At 39.6% G+C, this 20523-nt stretch overlaps 1 protein-coding gene across 1 annotated transcript in view; it reads right to left on the bottom strand.

Annotated features, from left to right (window-relative positions):
- Positions 1-56: 56 nt before the first annotated feature.
- The window catches only part of LOC145344916 (uncharacterized), an 83707-nt gene continuing 63240 nt past the window's right edge, over positions 57-20523 (bottom strand). Inside the window, exons 7-12 of the mRNA XM_080192235.1 lie at positions 18078-18176; positions 14745-14860; positions 11478-11594; positions 9595-9708; positions 8539-8689; positions 57-4199 (exon numbers count right to left, since the gene is read on the bottom strand). Of these exons, the coding sequence (XP_080048361.1) occupies positions 4132-4199; positions 8539-8689; positions 9595-9708; positions 11478-11594; positions 14745-14860; positions 18078-18176 (665 nt within the window). The 3' untranslated portion in view covers positions 57-4131. The remainder of the gene's footprint in view (positions 4200-8538; positions 8690-9594; positions 9709-11477; positions 11595-14744; positions 14861-18077; positions 18177-20523) is intronic.

The following is a 20523-nucleotide window of genomic DNA, read 5'->3' as shown; positions in this document are numbered from 1 at the left end:
TTCACTTGCTTTTTGATAACATGTTTTGCCATTTATTTAAAATGGTAGATGCACAGACTGATAGCCTCAGGTACTCTAATGAATGGCATGATACCCATATGTATATATGCATATTAATAGGGCAGGTCCTCAGTTATAATTAATAGACTCTTGAGTGTCAAACCAATACTGCATGATCCAACATGTTTCTACATACTTCCCATCAGTTAAACCTAAAAATAACAAGATCTTCCAACTTTACCTTTTGGCTTCAAAATACTTAAATTGAAGTTTCAAAGAAAACGTGTATTGTTTGAGGAGGCATAGATACTTTTATAATACAGCATGGCTTTTGTTGACCTACATCACGTTATTTCCTATATTCTGATGACGTTTGTGGTAGTGATGAAAGAATATTAACAGTTGACAACATTCTTGGGTAGTACATTAATGAAAGTGGGCAAGATTAAATTCTTGTCTGTCAATTTTCTTTCCTCTTCTCCTGAGGCGCAGATTCACTCGAAAAAACAGTTCCCAGAACACCAGCAACCTTCCGCACTTTGCCCCAGTGGCTACTTTTCAAAAGTTAGCTTAGAGAATGAGTGCAGATAGGATATTTGAGTACATGGACAATTACAGTTGAGCCTGATTTTTTCATCAGCAGACTTTCATGAGCTATATCATCCAACACTTTGCAAAGATGAGGTTAACTGTAGTGCTCCTACCATCATTTTGGTTGCGATCTGTTAATTAGCACAGATCAAAGATTGAACCTAGAATGTTCAATGGTGAGAAATATATTTTAAAGGCACGCAGCATAGCTCAGACAAGTTAATAAACAGAGCCTGAGTAGGCCAATTGATGTTTAGTGAAGTGTTTTTCAAATGTAATTCTGAAAAGCAATTTATGCAGGTCTAATAAAATGAATACCGAAATAGATGAGACTTTTAGTATCAGCTGTCAAATAAAATATCACTCTCCTTACACATTAAAAAATGATCAAACATTTACCAGCATATGCTGAGAATACCTTCACCATAGTCACTGTATTGCAAATCACAATGCCACTGTACAATTCCACTTTCACAGCTATATATGTAAAGTTTGAGAAATACTTCCAAAGTATTGTGAAACGTTTGTTAAAACAATTATTCTACATAAATTAACATAACACAATGATTACACCACACACGTGGTTAACTATCATGAAGATATTTTTTATTATCCTTTTTAAGACCTTCATGAAATGCAGGTCTATCTTATGAAAAGGATAAACTGCGTGTTCCTCTATTCCCCATTGTGTAGCGTATTTACCTCATGATAAATACTTGCTTTTTTGAACAAACTGTTGAAACACTGAACATTCATTATAACACAAACTAAAAATATCGCACAAACTCTATAATAAAGTGCAAACATATTATACAGTAATGCAGACTTATACTGAAAAAATGTCCATATTATCAAAAGACCAGCAACTTGTTTCTAGACTACCTTTAACCAAATGACTGTTCAGTTTCTTTACAAGTAGGAAATCAGTAAGCTTCAGAAACCCAGAATTCAAATATGAAAAGTAACTTCAATATTGCAAAAATGTAATTCCCTTATGAAATTTTTTGTCCAGTGTAAACCAACTATAAAATCTGATGTGTTGCAAATTCCTGCACCGTTTTAAAGTTTCCCAAGCAGTAAGGGAATGACTTTTGTAGTGGTTCACTTTGCATCTGTCCTGTTAACCAAATCAGTCACTGGCACAGAGAAATGATGCATTAACTGGACTTTATAATTATATATAGGTTTGAGTAAAACACCTCTTGACAGTCCTAAACTGTTATCATTGTTTGCTACAAAAGCATTTCAAATTTAATTTATTAATTGATGCAGCAAATTATCATTGCATCAAGATGTTTACAAAATAAAAGTCAAATATTCAGCTAAAGCAAAACAGGCATAAAACTTCACAGCAGATTTGAAGTCAGATGACATTTTGAAAGAAATATATCATAGAAGTACATCGTAAATCTATATAAACCGTTGCTGTTAGGGGAGGGGTAGGAAATAAAGCACTCCTAGAGTTATAAAAAGGAAAGAAATACTGTCTTATAAGAACACTGGTGAGAACTGTTAAATCTTCTCCTTATAAAATTGTTCAGTCATCATTAAGGCTAACCTGGCCACCACATGACCAGTTAAAAAGTTGTTTCGCTGGAAAAAACATCTTTCATGCAGTTATTCAGAATCTTGCACTGATTGTGAAAAAAAATGTAACGGGTGAGCAACTGTAGCAAACACCTTCATAAATCTGGATAGTTTAGCTCTTTGCAAATAGTAAATGCTATATTTAAGGATATTGGTTTAGGAGGTATTGGTTGTTTGTTTAACTAGTAGGCTATTCACATGAAATACGATGTTGCTTTGATTTCAGATTGCCCTATAACTGAATTATCTTCCAAAGAAAATTGGAAATTCACCCCTATTTTACACAGGATTATATCTAATATTGAACATTCAAGCAAATGATACACAGGGTATACACCTAAGGAAGTGCTGATTCACTTTCTGCAAGATCATTTAATGTGGGTGCTCTAGCCTTCATATAGACAATACTGTTGGGAATACTTGTTGACATTTTTATACTTAGTTTGCAACAACTCAGGTTTCGAAGTTGTCAGATCCCAACACAGCAATAAACAATAAATCCCTTTAGTTCAAACAATTATCCTTACACCTTGTCACATCCCACCAAATATCACTCGATTTGTCATATTAATGCTCAATGGTTAATTTAGTGTAAACGCATTGGATGAAACTAGAAAATGAAATAAAATATTAATTTACAAAGTTAATGGAAAAAGACATTATATTTCAGAAGGCAATGAACAGATCATTATATCCGAAGTTTAAGTGCCTGTGACTGATACTTACAGTTTTTGAAATCTATCTTAATGCGGCTTGAAATAGTAACATTTCAGAGCAACAAAACTGATCAAAAAAAGTGGATCTTTTCAGAAGGCCCTGATTCAGCTAATACTTATTCTTCTACTACTACACTTGTACAGCAAACCTGCTTGAAATGACAGCAAAATGTTTTAAAATGAGCACATTTCTTGGAAATACAAATCTTCAATGTTACTTAAGTCAATAACTGTAATGCCAATCCAAGGATTCTCTTCTGATTGAAGTAAGATATTCCCATGAATAATATTCAATTGAATCTTCTTATCAACTAATCAGGTAATATTAGACTTTAGTATTTACTTTAACTTTGGAGATTATTTCCCCTTTTGTTTGATACAAGGTTTTAGAAATAAATCAGTCTGACTGATATAGAGCACTTTTAAACTTGAAAGTAAGGATTTGTCAATAAACAGAGTGAAAGCATTGGCACCACTGACAAAAAGATACATAACATGCTGAGTAGGTTGGGGTTCAATGGCTCCCCTGCACAGTTTGCAAAAATAAATTCGGTGTTCTCATCCCAAAAGTTGCAAAATTATTTAAATAGTAAATCTGGACAAGCAAGGTTACCTAAGTAATACCTGAAGTGCTAGAATATTGCTATGATCTGACAGTGGACAAATGACAGGTAACTCCACATATACACCTCAACACTGTTGAGTATGATCCTACCTGCAAGTAACCAGTATTATGCCTTAAGACACAGACATGTATGCATGGTTAGTTTTAAGTACAGCTTCACAATAAGACACACCACATCTGTTCCTGTGTACATGAGGTGAACATGGACAGTTTTAAATGGATTACAATTAAAAATGCAACATTTTAAAAAACAATGTCACCTAGCCTGTTTCTATACTGCCATAAATCGAGGCTGCTTGTTACTGGCAAAGCGACTTTGCATCCCATGTTGTGCTAAAATAGAAAATCTACAAGGAACGTAGGAAATACATCCCTTTTGTGGCTGAATTTCACCCCTCAGTAACAATAAGCACTTGGCTTCAACTACTCCTTTTCCTTTGCTCTGTGGTTTCCATGACTAGACCAGAGTTTCCTACTGTTTTGTCCCTTTGTTCATTTTATGGACTTAGTGCAATGCTTCCTGCAGCGGAACGCTCGAAGCTAATTTAGCAGTAACTGGTGATGATATCAGAATTAAAAACCTGAACCATTTACATGAATAAAAAGGCAGCGTCAAGTTTCTCTTCTGGCTTTCATTTTCCTCTTCTCTGTTTTGGCACAATCTAAAGTGAAGCCATTATCTGTAATAAATACGAAACAAAAGCATTTGAGATTAAAACGGTTCACAGAACAGTTTGTCATTTGCCTACAGCAAGTTTATCATTCCCGGATTTTGAGATATCTGATAAAACATAATTCCCTTTCTATTGAGTTTTTTGAAATTGGTTTTTGCTCATCAATGCTGGAAGTGATATTATGTATGCATTCTTAATGTAAAAAATTAATTGCGGTTATAAAGACCTGTAGAATAAAAACCTCATTCGCCAGGGTGGGATTGTCTGGGTCCACCCACCCTGAGACGGAAATTCCGCCCTGAGGTTAACTGACCTTTGGCTTGTCCGTCATATTTACCATCCTTCACGCAACAATTTCCCCAGTGAATGTGACCAGAAGATTTAGACCCCAGTTTCTCTGTTCCATCAAGCTCAATGACCCTTTAAGACTCCATGACCTTGATACAGGGAGACAGAAAAAAGTCGGCAAGGCCAGGGACTCAGATGCCCTGCTGATCTTAACTGTAGTGGCTCATTGAAATAAAAAAAATGCAGATTCCCACAGAGAGCCTGGTCAGCAGATGAAAATAGGAGACCAAAGTTGGGGACCAGTGGGAAACTTCCACCAAGTGGAGGACAGTTATGATTAGGCTCTCCTTATTTAATGCCTGCTTTCTCAGATATGAGATTGATCTGTAAAGGTTTTGGCTTTTAACCTGTTTTGGTGATCTAACAATGGAAATTAAGGCACTGATTAAGCACTATATTTGATGCAAATTAAATTGATCGAAATAGACACCAGAAAAGGAAAAATATACAGACAGGAAACAGGAAACCTGAACTATGCATGTTTAAAGGGTTCTGCTGACAAAACATTAAAGCAGAAAAAGGTTTCTCCAGTCAGTAGTGTAACCTGTGTATTTGAACAATAATCATTGCTGTAAAATATCTTCATAGCCTCTTCCACAATAAGGAAACATTGAAAAAAAAAACTTCACTTCAATATTTCATGGATCTACTTCACAGCATCAAAATCAAAGATAAGAAGTCTCACAACATTAGATTAAAATCCAACAGGTTTATTTGGTAGCACGAGCTTTCGGAGTGCTGCCCCTTCATCAGGTGAGTGGACTTTAACCTGGTGCTGTGAGCTTTCATACTGTGCCCACCCCAGTCCATTGCCAGCATCTCCACATCTTAAAATCAAAAGATTATGGCCGAAGAATTTCATTGCTACACAGGCCATCCTGACTGACTATGGTACAACTGTTGCAAAGACTGCCAAATACAATGCAGTAATGATAAAATCGTCACAGCAGTCAGAGGGAGTTAAATTTTAAGTCATAAATAAATTCTCAAATGCCCTGAATTTAATCAGCAGCCTCAAATAACAAACTGGCTGCTAACCATCTCATGAGCATTTTAGATAACACTAAAGGGCCCATCATGCCTGACATACCATGAATTGTTGACTGATTTTGTCACATGATGACTTAGGCATTGGAATCAGCCATTATGGAGAAAAAGATTATAAAATGGACGCAGGAGCCTAATTTGAGTTCATTGTTTTAAATAGGTTTGTATGCATCTTGGATGTCGACAAGAACAACTGGATACAATAGGGATGGTGGTGCACTTTCAGCAGTAAATGAACACACTCTGCCTCTCATTTTGGATGTTCAGGCAGCTTTTTCATGACTACAAAATAGGCATAATACTATTGGACTTGCAGGCCCTTGGACCAGATTTTAGCTCTTGATGGGAATTGGGCAGGCAGGGACAGAGGGAGAGGGCAAGCCCTCTGGGTCCCCACAGTGCCAGATCTGGGCAATCTTCTGATAGAAATCAGCCTGGGCCTATTTCCCTGCCAAATATGATGAAAGCGAGGGTCCTTTGCCTTTAATTCAATAGGCTGTCAGCACCAGTTGTGTCTCCACAACCAGTTTGTCCCCACTACCTTTAATTGGCTGCCTTGCTGACTGCAGTCCTCGAATATGTCTTGGTGAAGGTGAGGCATTGTATAGCACTACATATAAATTATTGTCTTTTATCTTTATGGTAAAAGGTTGAATTTTCTTGGACATTGTACAAAATGGAGATCACATCCCAGGGGTGCTTTAAAACAGTCCTTGAACAAAACACATTCAAGCGACACTGATATTAACAGATGGAATTTTGTTTGTTTGCTTCAAACAAAGGGCATTTGATAATAATTGGCACACAAACTGATTCAAACAAAGACAGGAATAAATGGCAGAGGATCAAATTCAATTTCTCAGTATAGCTGTCATGTGTTAGACTATGACAACTTCTGTTTCAAAGTTGAACTGACTAGAGTGCACCTAACATGTTCGAATCTGTGAAAAAGGATGTGATAACTGGACAGTTAGCAAACAAAAGCAGGATTAGGCACAGTCAACACAGATTTATGAAGGGGAAATCAAGTTGGACAAACCTGTTGGAGTTCGGGTCCGAAACTAATGTTTAAAACTTAGAGACACTTACAAAGGATGAGACTGATGAATTAATAAGTAGAAAACAGAAAAGGGCAGACTCTTTATTTTGCATCTGTCTTCACTTTATCATAGAATCTGCCCCCTACAGTGCAGAAGGAGGCAACTCAGCCCATCGGGCCTGACAACAATCCCACCCAGGTCCTATTCCTGTAACCCTAAGTATTTATTCTGCTAATCCCCCAAAATTAAAGGAGCAATTTAGCATGGCCAATCCACCTAACCTGCACATCTTTGGAGTGGGGGAGGAAACTGGAGCACCCGGAGGAAACCCATACAGGCATGGGGAGAGCGTGCAAACTCCATACAGTGACCCAAGGCCAGAAACGAACCGGGTCCCTGGCTCTATGAGGCAGCAGTGCTAGCCACTGCACCGCCCCTAGATGACAGTTGAAAATCAAGGAGTAAAAGGTGGGGGGTAAACCTGAAACAATACTATTACTAGAGAAAACATATTAGAAAAACTAATGGGACCAAAGGCAGGTTATCAGGTTCTCTGGACCTCATGGCCTGTATCCTAGGGTCTCAAAAGAAATGGCTGCAGAGATAGTAGAAGGTTGCAAACTTCCAAAGCTCCTAAGATTCTGCAAAGGCCCCAGCAAATTGAAAAGTCACAAATGTTATACCTCTACTCAAGAAAGGAGGGAGACAGATAACAAGGAACTGTGGGCTAGTTAGCCTAACAGCAGTCACTGGGAAATGCTGAAATCCATTAAGAAAGTAATAGCAGGAACAGAGAATGGGATTTTCCAGCCCCTCCCTCTGGCAGGATCTTCTGGTCTCACCAAAGTCAGAATCTCATGGCAGGTTTCCTGGTGGCGGGGCAGGAAGCTATGCAAAAGCTGATAGACTTCAGTGGGACAGGAAGATTCTGCCAGCGGCCAATGGACGAAAGAAGACTTAGCCATAGAAAATCATAATACAATCAAGCCGAGTCATCAGGATTTAAGGATGAGAAAATGTATTTGACAAATTTAGTAAGAATTCTTTGAGTTCTGAGATAGGTGGGAGCTCAGAAGAGATTTGACAAAGATGTTATGGAATACCAGACAAGGGAAGTGTTATTGGTAGTGCTAGAAATTGAAGGTGGTGGTAACAGTGGTAGAGAGCTGAATGTGTTAATACTAGAACAAGGGTCAGCGTTCGATAAGCAAAATTTGTTCTTGTATTAGGTTTTGCTTTCACAGAGTGCTGACTTTTGTTCTGTTATTAAGACATCCTGCTCTCTCACCTTCATGTCAAATAACAAAACCTGAAGTTCTGCAAAGCAATAATATTCAAATGAATACACTAATGAGATGAAAGTATATGAAGTACATTATTTAAAAGAATTTAATTCAGATCCTGTGGGTATTTGTAAGTTTGTGGCTCAACTGTTGGTTTTACATATTATTGTTTATGAAAAACTGGAAAAGAAAGATATTCAGTTCCAGAAGAGAATACAAGAAATAGCAGTAAAAATATGGCCCCCTCAAGCCTACTTTGCCATTCAATACGATCATGGCTGCTCTTGAGCTTCAACTCCACTTTACTGCCCACTCTCCATGTGTTCTGATTCCCGAAGAGACAAAAAAAAGTCTATCCCATCTTTAAATATAATCAACGATGGAGCATCTGCAACTGTCTAGAGCAGATAATTCCAAAGATTCACAACCATCTCACTAAAGAAATTTCTCCTCATCTCATTCCTAAACAATTAACCCTTGTTATAAGATTGCAACTCCAGGTTCTAGATTCCTCAGCCAGGGGAACAACCTCTTGGTGTCTACTCTTTCAAGACCCTCCACAGTGTTGCGCATTTCAATGAGGTCCTAGAAAAAAGTTTGTTTCTACTTCAAAATCACATGGCTTACTTTTACTGGATGATGTGCTGGCCCCTGTATTCCATGGTTCAGTAAAATCAATCTCTGTTAAACACTGTTCCACTCCAACTCCTGATCTTTCTAAAAGCATTCCCTTTGGATCCTCATCCATCTGAATCTTCTTTTGAGAATCATCTCTGAGCTTCCATGTAAAAAAGAAAAAAATGGTGATACATCTCAAAACAACAACTTGCATAGTTAAGTTAATAATACTGCAAAATTCTTTGCAGTATTATTATCCAGCAAAGTCTGACACCAAGGCATACATTGAGGCAGGTTGTCTGCTCACAGAGGTATGCTTAAATGAGTATCTTAAAGGAGAGAGGTAGAGGGATGTAGAGGCATAGGGGGAAAATTCCAGAATTTAGGAACCAGACAACTGAAAGCATCACTATCAATGATGAGGCAGTAGAAATTGTATTGTACAAAAGAACAGAATTGTAGAATAGCAGAGATCTTGGAGGTGGGGGTATATTGGGTTGGAAGTAGCAGCAACAGGGAGAGAAGGGGTGACAGTGTGATTTGAACAGAAGGACGACAGATTTGAACTGAAGGACTTGCTGGACCGCAAGTCAATGCAGATTAGCAGGCACAGGGGTAATGGATAAGTGGGACTGATGAAAGCTAGACCATGGTCATCAAAATTTTGGATAAGCTGATGTTTATGGAGAGAGAAAGGTGAGATGCTGGCCAGGAGACTGATTAGTGGAGATGAGGTGGAGATGATTGATATTATGGAGGTGCAAGTGGGCAGTCTTGGTGACAGAGGATGTGGGTTTGGAAGCGCACCTTAGGTCAACTAGGGCACCAAAGTTGTGGTCAGTTTGATTCAGCCTCAGGTAGTGATTAGGGAAGGTGATGGAATCGGTGTCTAGGGAAGGGAGTTTGGTATGAGGAATGAAGCCAATAGCTTCTGCAATATTTAACAAAGGACATTCCTGTTCATCCAATACTGATTGTCAGACAAAGAAGCATCGATTTTAATCAAATGTAAAATTTTCTTGATCGTCATGTGAAAGATCCACATATATAAACATGATACCATACCTTATTTATTGCTGAACCCGTTAAAATGTAATGGACCTCAGAAGAGCTGGTTGTAACCGAATGTGTTTTTCCAAGTTCAGTTTGTGATTTAGTATTGGGTTTTTCCAGTGATGCCTAGAGTTAAAAGGTCAATACAAGTTTTTGTTTTATTTACATTTTATTGAATTAATAATTGAAGATAATATGTGTCAAAATAAAGACAACCTTCAGAACATTTAAATCATATTTTGTTATCTCTTTTGTTATTATTTTTCTATTCCCCATTTCTGTAAAATAACATCAATAATAACTCCACTTATTATGTGTAGATAATCACAAAGTTTTCATGTCTTATTAACTAACCCTTTGAGCATGGACTGCTAAATCAGTGGGGAAATGAGAATTGCTACATGGAGCAAGTTGTCACGATCTGAATGCACTGCTTGAAAGGGCGACAGAGAGTCAATACTAACTTTCAAAAAGGAACTGGATATATACTTAATAAAGAACAACTTTCAGGGTTATGGAGAAAACAGCAAGGTACTTGAAACTAATTGGATATCTCTTTCAAAGAGTCAGCATACACATGATGGGCCAAATGCCCTCTTATATGATCCTATGTTAGCCACTTTACATCTAAGGCTTGTAGGGAAGATGCTTAAGCTCGGATGAGACTGACTTTTAACTGTAAAAAGCAATATCATTGGAGGATAGAAGGAGAAAGCTGGATGTTTGAACACTGAGTGGAATCTTGTTGAGGTGCCAGCTGGAGGGTCTGTTTTTGGGAAAGCCCACAAACCAATAGTCAGCGGTGAAGCCAGTGGCAGACCACCACCTAGCATCATGACCCTAGGAGCAGAATACTTGTCTAGCCAGAGCTGCAAATCAATTAGAGACTTACATCTTTTGTGCTCAGCGCGGCCACACAGCAGGCCTTAGCTGCTGCTGAAAGACAGGCACTGGACCCCCGGGATTGCAGAAGTGACCCATGCCAGAGATGATGTAAAAGGGCAGCTCTCAGCAGCCCCACCCCACACCACTTCCCACAGTCTAGTCCCTCAATCAGGCATTGGGTACCTTTGATCGAGGGACCTTGAGATAATCTCACTTAAATACTTCAGTAGTATACTCTAAAATGATGGTAGATAATGTCCCCAATGATATAGGCTGTTGTAGGCCTCAGAAACACCAGGGACAAGTAAGTCTTGCTCTTAACGAAGGACAGTCTGGTCAAAAAGCACCCATCCCACCAGCTATGGGAATTATCATGGGTGAAACAGAAAATTCAGCGAACTATTTAAATGCCCATTGAACTTGGGTGGGAAGTTTTGGTCTTGGAGCCAGCTCAGCCAGAACATCCTGTCCTCTGGATCAAAGAATTCTCAATGTAAAGGTGTTCCATCAAAATTCTTAATTAGATTTGCTGGTGATTATTGTATATTAATGACAATTCTTGATCCATTTGAAAGCTAATACATACATTGATTGTTTTATAATAGTATTGTTTTACATGATACATTATCACATTGCCAATAAAAATGTTTATATGATTGGTTTTGCAAATTATTCTATTGATTCCCCATTGCTAAGCAGAAGACACTGACTCAGAACAAAAAGAAGAAAATTATTACATTGTTCAGCACTATTCTTCGTCATTTGAATGGACTGAAAATTCATCCATAAAATTAAAAATATAAAGTCTTGCTCAGTCCATTCCCTCCCTTCATTTACATTATGCTTTAAGCATTTTGCTTTGTTAAAGATGCTAAATAAGTGCACCTAAACAAGTGTGCTAAACAAAGAACATAATGTTTCTCAAATTCTCAAAAATCTGCTCCATTTCTTACTTGGCTGATCAAACTAAAGTTATTGTGCTCTTAAAGGTTTTTACAAACTGCATGTACCTCTTCACCTCCAACAGAATCCTCAGTTTGCTTGCCCTTCTTCTTTTTCTTCTTTCGTTTTGACTTCCCACTGCCCACAGAGTTCACCTGAGATTTTTCTTCCTCCTCGTCGGACAACTACACAATGAAAAAAAAGGCAACCCAGGGAAGTTCCTTTTTTAAAAATCACTCTTCTCTAACCTACATTAGAATTACGGACTCAGATTTGTCTTGTCCAAAATGGCATCCATATCCCGGGTCTGCAAGTCCTACCCCCATTTCTGACAGCTCTTATTTTCACTGGGAGGGATGTAGTTCACACATGGGGGAATCTGGACACAACAGGGTCAGTTGAACTCAGTACAGAGTTCAAACAGACCCTATTTTTGCTGGGGATGGGTCCATTTCCCTGCATTATGTGAATTAATATTTTAAACACGAACGCTTATGATAAGATCAGTGGAAAGTCAAACTGTTAAGTCATTTAAATCCCCTATCTTTAAATTCAGGGGGAAAGGCCTCCCTGTGTGACTGAGTTGAAAAAAAAATTGGTGCTTTCAGTTTCAAGTGTTTGCTTACGTATCCCCATGTCCTATCATTATATTATTACTGTTTTACTGCTTACACAACCTATTATTAGTGTAGGGACTGTAAGTTCACAATTGATTGACAGCTCCAAGAGTTATGAAGAGATTAGCTATCTTTGATATGTGGCTATGAATACAAAAGTTAAAGTTTATTTATTAGTCACAAGTAAGGCTTGTGCAATGAAGTTACTGTGAAATTCCTCTGGCGGCCACACTCCTGCACTTGTTCGGGTCAATGCACCTAACTAGCACGTCTTTTAGACTGTGGGACAAAACCGGAGCATCCAAAGGAAATCACACAAACATGGGGAGAAGGTGCAGACCCTGCACAGACAGTGACCCAAGCCGCGAACTGAACCCAAGTCTTTGGCACTGTGAGGCAGCAGTGCTAACAACTTGCCACTGTGCTACAAGGAATTAAATACAGGAGAGTATCTGAATGTATTGAATGAGTTTTTACAAGTAAGTGCTTTTTATATATAGCAAAGTAACAGATTCTTGGAACTTATTTAATTTCTGCATGACTCCTGATGGTGGACCTAAGGTGGACCATCAAGGAACAAAAAGACAAACCAGCAAGGAAAATGAATGATGTATTATTGAAGAAAATTCCTTTCCAGTTGCTTTAGCAAGCAACTAAGTCCAAATGGTTGAGGTGGTGGGGGGGGGAGAACACATGGGTTGGCATAGGTACTATAATGAGACACAGGGATATGTTGGAGCGGAGGGGGGGGTCATATATTGGCATGAGTTGACACTAAGTTGGAAGGTGCCATATATATTGAGACATATAAGATAATGAAGGGGCTAGACAGGGTAGAAGCAGACAGATTATTTCCACTTAGAATGGAAACAAGAACTAGAGGGCACAGCCTCAAAATAAGGGGGAGTCAATTTAGAACAGAGTTGAGGAAGAACTTCTCCCAGAGAGTCGTGAATCTTTGGAATTCTCTGCCCATTGAAGCAGTGGAGGCTATCTTGTTAAATGTGTTTCAGTCATAGATAGATAGACTCCTGATCAATAAGGGAATTAAGGGTTATGGGGAGCAGGCGGATAAGTGGAACTGAAACACTATCAGATCAGCCATGATCTTATTGAATGGCCAGGCAGGCTCGAGGGGCTAGACGGCCTACTCCTGCTCCTATTTCTTATGTTCTTATGTTCATGGGAATGAGTGGGAGAGCACAGAGATTATAGAAGTTATACGGGGCAATGGGAGATGGGTATAGGGGATTAGGTTATTATGGAGGCTCTAAGGGGTCATCTGGGATGGGGCGGGGCACATGGTTAGCATGAGTTGAAACGGGGTATGCCTGGGTTGAGTGTAGGCCAGAAGGCTTAATATTCAACCACAATACTTGGACAAAGAACCAGAGCACTGAGATGGGTCTTTTAAACAGCCTACCTTGACAGTTTCTGGCAAGGTGGGTGTGGTGAGCTGAGAAGTTTTCCAACTCTGCACACCCACCTCAGGAGTGAAAATCAGTTCCATGTTATGTTAACATCCTAAAGTTAGGGACTTCGTTGGCATGTCAGCTTGGCAGTGAGGGAGTGCTGCACTGTCAGGGGTACTACTTGCAGGTAAGATGTTAAACACCTCTGAATAAGATGTTTGACCTCTCAGTTGGATGCAAAATATATCATGGCATATATCATTGAAGAAGAGCAAGGGAGTTCTGTCAATGTCAAGTGTCTATCCCTGAACCAACACCAATAAAATAAAGGGCTTAAATCTTGACAGGTGTGGACTGCACTGGCAGGTTAGTTTGGTGGTCGAGGGTAGTTTGTGTCAGAAAACCTGCAAGTTTGAGCTTCCCACTGTGTATGTTGCTTTGATTTGACATATAGACTTGGTTTCCACTCAAGCACTCTGGAACAGGTCAGAGGTGCAGGTAAATCACCTGCTGCTGCAAGTGACAGCGTTGGGGAGTGGGGAAGGGAAAGGGTGGGGTTATATTCCTCAAATAGGGGGTATATGATGGAGGTGGTGCTGGGTTTCCCCGAAAACTGAGAGTTCTTGGCGAGTAGAACTAAATATGCAAAGCAAGTTAAAGCAGAGGTTTCCCGTCTCTTTAAAATATTTACTTCACCAACTTGCCTCCAACAAACCCTGTGGTTGCCTGTCTTTGTCCTACCTCAAAGTTGGAAGTTGGCAGGTGGGGGAGTTGGGGGTTGTAAGTTGTAATTCAATTTGGGTTATATCTTGTCATTTAGCTTGTGTTTGTGGGACCTTGCTGTGCATCAATTGGCAGTCATATTCCTCTTCATTACAACAGTGATGAAACTTCAAAGATACTTGATTGGTTCTGAAGGGCATTGGGATCCCTGTGGTCACAAAAGCAAGTATGCAATTGCAAACCCATTCCTTAAATATGTGCTGATGTGGTCAATGCAAATTCCAGAGCTGTACTTTCACAGCAACCAATATTAAATATGGCTTTAAAAGGTTAGTTCATACATCTTACAGAGAACCACACTAGTCAGATATTTTTTGAAACCTTAATCTATACTCGGCTATGCATATTTCAGCCACGTCCAGTCTTGCAGTTGATATACAGCAGTGCACAACTGGCTTCAAGAGTTAAAACTACATTGGAACACAAATCAAGAGAGTTACTCATGAGCTTTATTGTAGGGCATTAAGGAGTCCTGAATCATTTCGTCAGCAATACTGATTGGGTGGTACCTTTTCATTATTACCTTCAGCTTTTCTTTTCCTACTTCCTGGGTTATTAAAGTTTCCTCTCCTGTCCAATTGCCCCATTCCTCTGTTGGTGGGTTCCAATCTGAGTTAAGGTCAATGGCAAAGGGGTCATCTGTAAAACAAATATCATTTTAAGATATTCACCATTTTTCTATCACCAAGTATAAAAATATCTGAAAATATTGGAGGCACGGCACATGGACTGCAGCGATTGAAGAAGGTGGCTCACCACCACCTTCTCAAGGGCAACTAGGGATGGGCAATAAATGCTGGCCAATTAGCGATGCCCATTTCCCACGAATGAAAAAAGTGTCAATTTCAGGAAGTAACAATTCCACCAACATTAAAACTAAGCACCTTCAATGTTATGAAAGGAAAAGGAGAGGGGGTGCAGAATGTGGTGTTACAGTCATAGCAAGGACGTGGAGAAAGATCAACTTAATAGGTCGAGCAGTGCCAGGGGGCCAAAGTGGCAATGTCTGTGGAGCACACCTCTGACGTCCAACCCTCTGGGGGGGAGGGGGTGTGTGTGTGTGTGTGTGTGTGGTGGTGGTGCCCCCCACCACCACCGCTCTCCCCCTCTCCAGTGGGGTTCCCGTTAGTGAATCACTCCTGGCAGTGGCAGTGGCGGGGGGTGGGGGGGGGGAGAAGGCTAGCAGGCCAAGACATTCCAATCCCGGGCCTGCTAATCACAGTAAAAACTGATTCAAATCTTCATTAACATAAATTATTCAGCTCTGTGTCGATTTCCGGAAATCTGGCTGCTGAAGATGCGTGGAGGCTGTTCTGCGAGCTCCCTGTGGGGTGCCACGGCCCGATGCGCTACGAAAGCAGCACGGCAGGGTGGGAGAATCGCCACCGACCTTCTTTATTCAGAAGGTGGTGGCTATCTGAATGCACTGCTTGGGGAGGTAAATGAGGCCTAAACTTTTACCACTTTTCAGGTTATATTTGGGTGGGCCTTTGAGATCTCTTAATATTCCCTATTCTGGAACACGTGTAGGGAAATGGGGACAATCCACCTTTAGTGGTAGTTACTGTTGGAGCAGGTTCGGGGGGCTGAATGTTGTAGGTTGAAATAAAGGATAGGAATTCAACATTATGCTTGTAAATAGAAATGTATTAGACCCATTCCTATTCAAAGCAGCTGCTTTATTGTCAGACTGCAACTAGCCCATTTTTAAGTCAAAACAAGTGGTAATGAAGTAAAACTTTCATAAATGACCTAAATCAATGATGCAATTTTTGTTTGATGGCCAAAGCACATTGCTACAATTTTGTGGTGTAGCGTATTGTATAGATCAGGAAATGTTTAGTGCCATACAGCATCCTGTGATTATGAGGTTACAATTTCACCAGGAAATCTAGTTTAAAGTGACAGATTTATTATTTGCTCCCCAAGGTGCAGAGTGCCATTTTGGGCAAGGTGGGTGTTGGGGGGCGGGGGAGGTTGGATGGTTAATGGATCGCCTTTTTATTTTTTTAATTGCTGAGTTCAACACAGCAGTCACGTAAACAATTAAGCATCTTCTTCCCTTCTAACAATGTGCCTTCTCCCATGTGATGGTAAAGCAGCCCTCCAGAACTTTTTTTTTTACTGCTCAGTCACACTCCTGATTTCTCTGAATGAGGCTGGTAGCTTGTGCTATATTGTGACCTATTCAGTGTTGTGAACTTCCATTCTTTAGAAACTCAATGACAACTGCCCAAAACAATTTGCAGTAGTGCCATCACTAACGGCAGAAATGTCAGAGGCCCTGGGCCTGGGTGGAAAGGTTTGGAGGTAGTTTTTATTTTGACTGAAGCTGGAAAACTGTGTGCAATGGATTGGCTGTCTGCAATACTTATCTTCCTTTCCAGTGACTTCCACACCTCTAAATATCTGTTCACTTTGACTGGCAAGTGAACGGTTTAAGTGAGTATAAAGGAGAAGGTGCATCAAGTGATTGCAAGTCGATAGAAATAGAAATACCCTCCTATAATGTGATTTAGGTAGTGACTGAATGAAGGGTCAATATTTATTAATCTTGATTCAATATAAAAACGTCAACTTTTATTTCACCTGCATTGCATCTTATACCACCCTGGGTAAACAGGGAAATGCAATTTAACTGGTGGGGGAATAACTTGAATTGACTTTTCTTCTGGCTTATCTCCCTCTATGTGGAAAAGCACTCAGCCTTTGCATGGCAATGCTCCATGACCAAAACTATTACCTTACCAGGTAGGTAACTTCATTGTGCTACAAAAATGTTTGTGAAAATCTTTTGACTATCTGAAACCATTCATGAGTTTATTAAATAAGAATTTTTAATGTCTACCATGCAGTTAGAGTCTACAATTAGTTAGATATCTGTTGATGGCGGATTCATAATATTACTTAATATTAAATGTCATCTAAACCAAGATCATCTAAACGTTGAGGAAAATTCTTTATCAAATTCCCAAAAAAGTTCAAATAAAACTTATTTCTGTTACTCATCCAAACGGCGAGTGACTTGTGGAGGGACCAAATATTAGGCTTGAGATTGAGATAAGTCAAGTCATGGCATTCCCCTGCAGTTTCCCTGGGACGCTGTGGAGCCAGATGCTGTCAATCTCCCTTGTGCTAAGCTCTTGCTGGAAGTGCATAACTAATTGCATACATCTTACAACGCAAAATAGTGGGTGTGTGACATCAACTTTGGGTTTCAAGAGCCTGAGGACTGTAACAGGCAGTGAAGGCTGAAGAGAGACTGGCTATAAGTTTCAGTTTTAGGGTCCTCAGGAAAGATTGAGTTGAAAGAAAAATTGTATAATCTGTCTCGATTTCAGTACATGAGGATGCAATGAAGCAGGAAGGCAAATCTGATTGAATACCTTTCATGGCAGAGCTCAGGGACGACTGTTTGGAAGCGCACAAGCCGTAATAAAACAAACAAAAGATTTCAACAAGGATGCAGGCAGTTCATGACTGTGAGACAGGCACTTCCATCTTCTGTTTTCACTTCACCCCTTCTTGTGAGTCAATAACCCAATCACAAGATTTGCTGAGAGCAACTACTGAAAATCCAAAGCAATAAATTCAGATTTGAGTGTTGGCCTATGAACCTGGTAACAAATAATTTGCAAACTTGGATATTCTCAGACCAACTGAAATATTTGCTTTTAGCTGTGTCCATGGAAACAGGGAGGCACTTTGTTTGATTGTCTTACAATATGCAATGTAAGCTACTGTACTTACCAATATGTAAAAGTTGTTAACTCTTTTACTGACTATATTTGGACTCGAACCATGCAATAAATTTATAGTGAGAAAAGTAAGTGTTTAAATAATGAAACATCGTTACCTAGTCCAAGCCATGCTTCATCAATTGTATGAGATGTCAGTGAGGCACTCAAGTAACATCTTGAAGGGCTATCCTGAGATGAAGTACTGTCCTGGGTAACTGAAGAGAAAAAGAACATTGTTCCTCAAATCAATCCATGATGTCCTTAAAACTCAAGTGATAAGCTTGTAATCTAACTATGTAATTATGACGTATCCATATGGTAATTTATATACTTCACAGATGCAATGTGACAGCTTACTAAGAAATGGCAGTGAGGGAAATTGTTTTGCATTACAGCATCCCTATATTTCTGTCGATATAACTTCCACTGAAAATTAACATTTTAGTTTCATTGTCATTTTAATTATTTACCTAACAAGATAACATTGGAGCACATCATGTGGAACCAAGTAATATTATATACAAGGGAAGAAATTACAAGAATCGTAAGACTGAAATTACAACATATCAGCTGAGGAACTGAACCAGAACCTCTAGTCTTCTGCTTCATTGATAAATTCTGCCCGAATTGCACTGGCTTCCTTTCTAAATCTTCATAGCAAGCGCTACTAGTTTTACAAAACTGCAGCATGAAGCACATAAAAGCACTTACAATCTTGCATGTCTTGAAAGTCATTGTCAGGAGGATGTATTATAAATCTTTCCCTTTCGCTTCATTTGGATTCCTCCCAAGATGCAGAGGTCAGACAAAGTTGTGCCGGATATTTTGCAGCACGTTGTGCTCAACATTTTATCTGCCCACGGCATCAGTTCAGATTCCCGCAGCCTGGAAAATGCAGTACACTTGAAGCAGGAGCACTGGATAAATCAGAACATACCAATTGTCCTCTGGGTGGGAGGGCATTCCACCAAAACGCCACCTTCCTTCATCAATTTATAGGATACCTGCCTCTCAGTCTGTCCCTAGAAGCCAGTAAACTCCAGCCCTATGTGCACATTTGGGGTTAAAATGAAGAGTCTTGATGGCTTCATGAATGCTGTCCAAAATGGCATGGGACTATCTGACAGCCAGTATGTGGTAACATTTTGTACCCTCCATCATGGCCATATTCTTTCCAGTGGAAAAGTGATCAGGGTGCCTACCTTGTCAAGCTTAATGCAAATCACCTGCTTCATACAGGAAATAATTGTAAACTGGTTTATCTGGCAGACATCCTCTGCAATGGCCTGGAAAAATCCAAGATTAGCATTGTAATGATCAATGCAGCTGAACAAGTAACCATCCTAGTCCAGAAATCAGCCTGCAAGAGCAGGCATAGTTTGGCCAATTGCCTCTTTAGTGAAGCTCACATACTGAAGAGAGGTGTCCTGTGGCTTATCCAGGTATGGGCGATATGGTCTATAACTTTGATAGTTATGGAAGGGAACATATTCCTTGAAGTTATTGTTAGGTCTGAAGAAAATGCGTCCTTTGAATTGGTCCTGCTCACCCAATTCAGGAAACGAGAGAGATTTCCATCCCCCAAGTTCATTAGCCACAACCTGTATGGAGCAATAATTAGCAAATCTGACTCATCAAATTCAAACCTTCCACAAGGAATTAAAAACGTGGAAGAAATTAAAGTGTGCAAGATGTTCAACACACATGCAGAAAAATTTGCACAGCAAAGAAAAAATCCCTGGACTTTATCCAACGAAACTACAGCAACCTTGGTTTATGTGATACTCCAAAGCTGATCAGGCCTAATTTTCTGGCAATGGACAATAGAGCCATATCAGTTTACAGTCTTAAAAAAACTATTTGGTCAGTTGTGTTTGTGCCAGTTCCTTGCTGAAGCAATTGAAAACTAATCCCAAACTCTCCCCATAACTCCTCTGCCAGTTTTTTGCCTGTTCTTTCTTCAAAGGATGCAATGGCCTTTGCCTCAATTTCTTCCTGCAGCTAAACAGTCAACATTATAATGGCCCTACATGTAACTGCTCTCTTTATTTTCTTACACACAACTTATAACTTTTATCCCCTCGAAATAATCCTTTCTTTTTCAATCACATCAATTAAATCTCCTCTTTGCTTTCTCTCTTCTCATGGAAATAGTTCCAGTATTTCAGATCTTCATAATTATAGTTTTTAAGAACATAAGAAATAGGAGCAGGAGTAGGCCATCTAGCCCTTCGAGCCTGCTCCGCCATTCAATAAGATCATGGCTGATCTGAAGTGGATCAGTTCCACTTTCCCGCTTTCTCCCCATAACCCTTAATTCCCTTGTCTATCAAAAACCTATCTACCCGTGACTTAAATATATTTAGCGAGGTAGCCTCCACCACTTCAACGGGCAGAGAATTCCAGAGATTCACCACCCTTTGAGTGAAGAAGTTCCTCCTCAACTCTGATCTAAACTGCCCCCCCCCCCCCCCCCCCTTATCTTGAGGCTGTGTCCTCTAGTCCTGCTATCCTTTCTAAGCGGGAAAAATCTCTCTACCTCTACCCTATCCATCCCTTTCA

Source organism: Carcharhinus amblyrhynchos, chromosome 7, assembly GCF_965287045.1.
Source record: "Carcharhinus amblyrhynchos chromosome 7, sCarAmb.v2.hapA, whole genome shotgun sequence".
NCBI classification, from domain to species: domain Eukaryota; kingdom Metazoa; phylum Chordata; class Chondrichthyes; order Carcharhiniformes; family Carcharhinidae; genus Carcharhinus; species Carcharhinus amblyrhynchos.
This window is presented reverse-complemented; position numbering and strand designations above follow the sequence as displayed.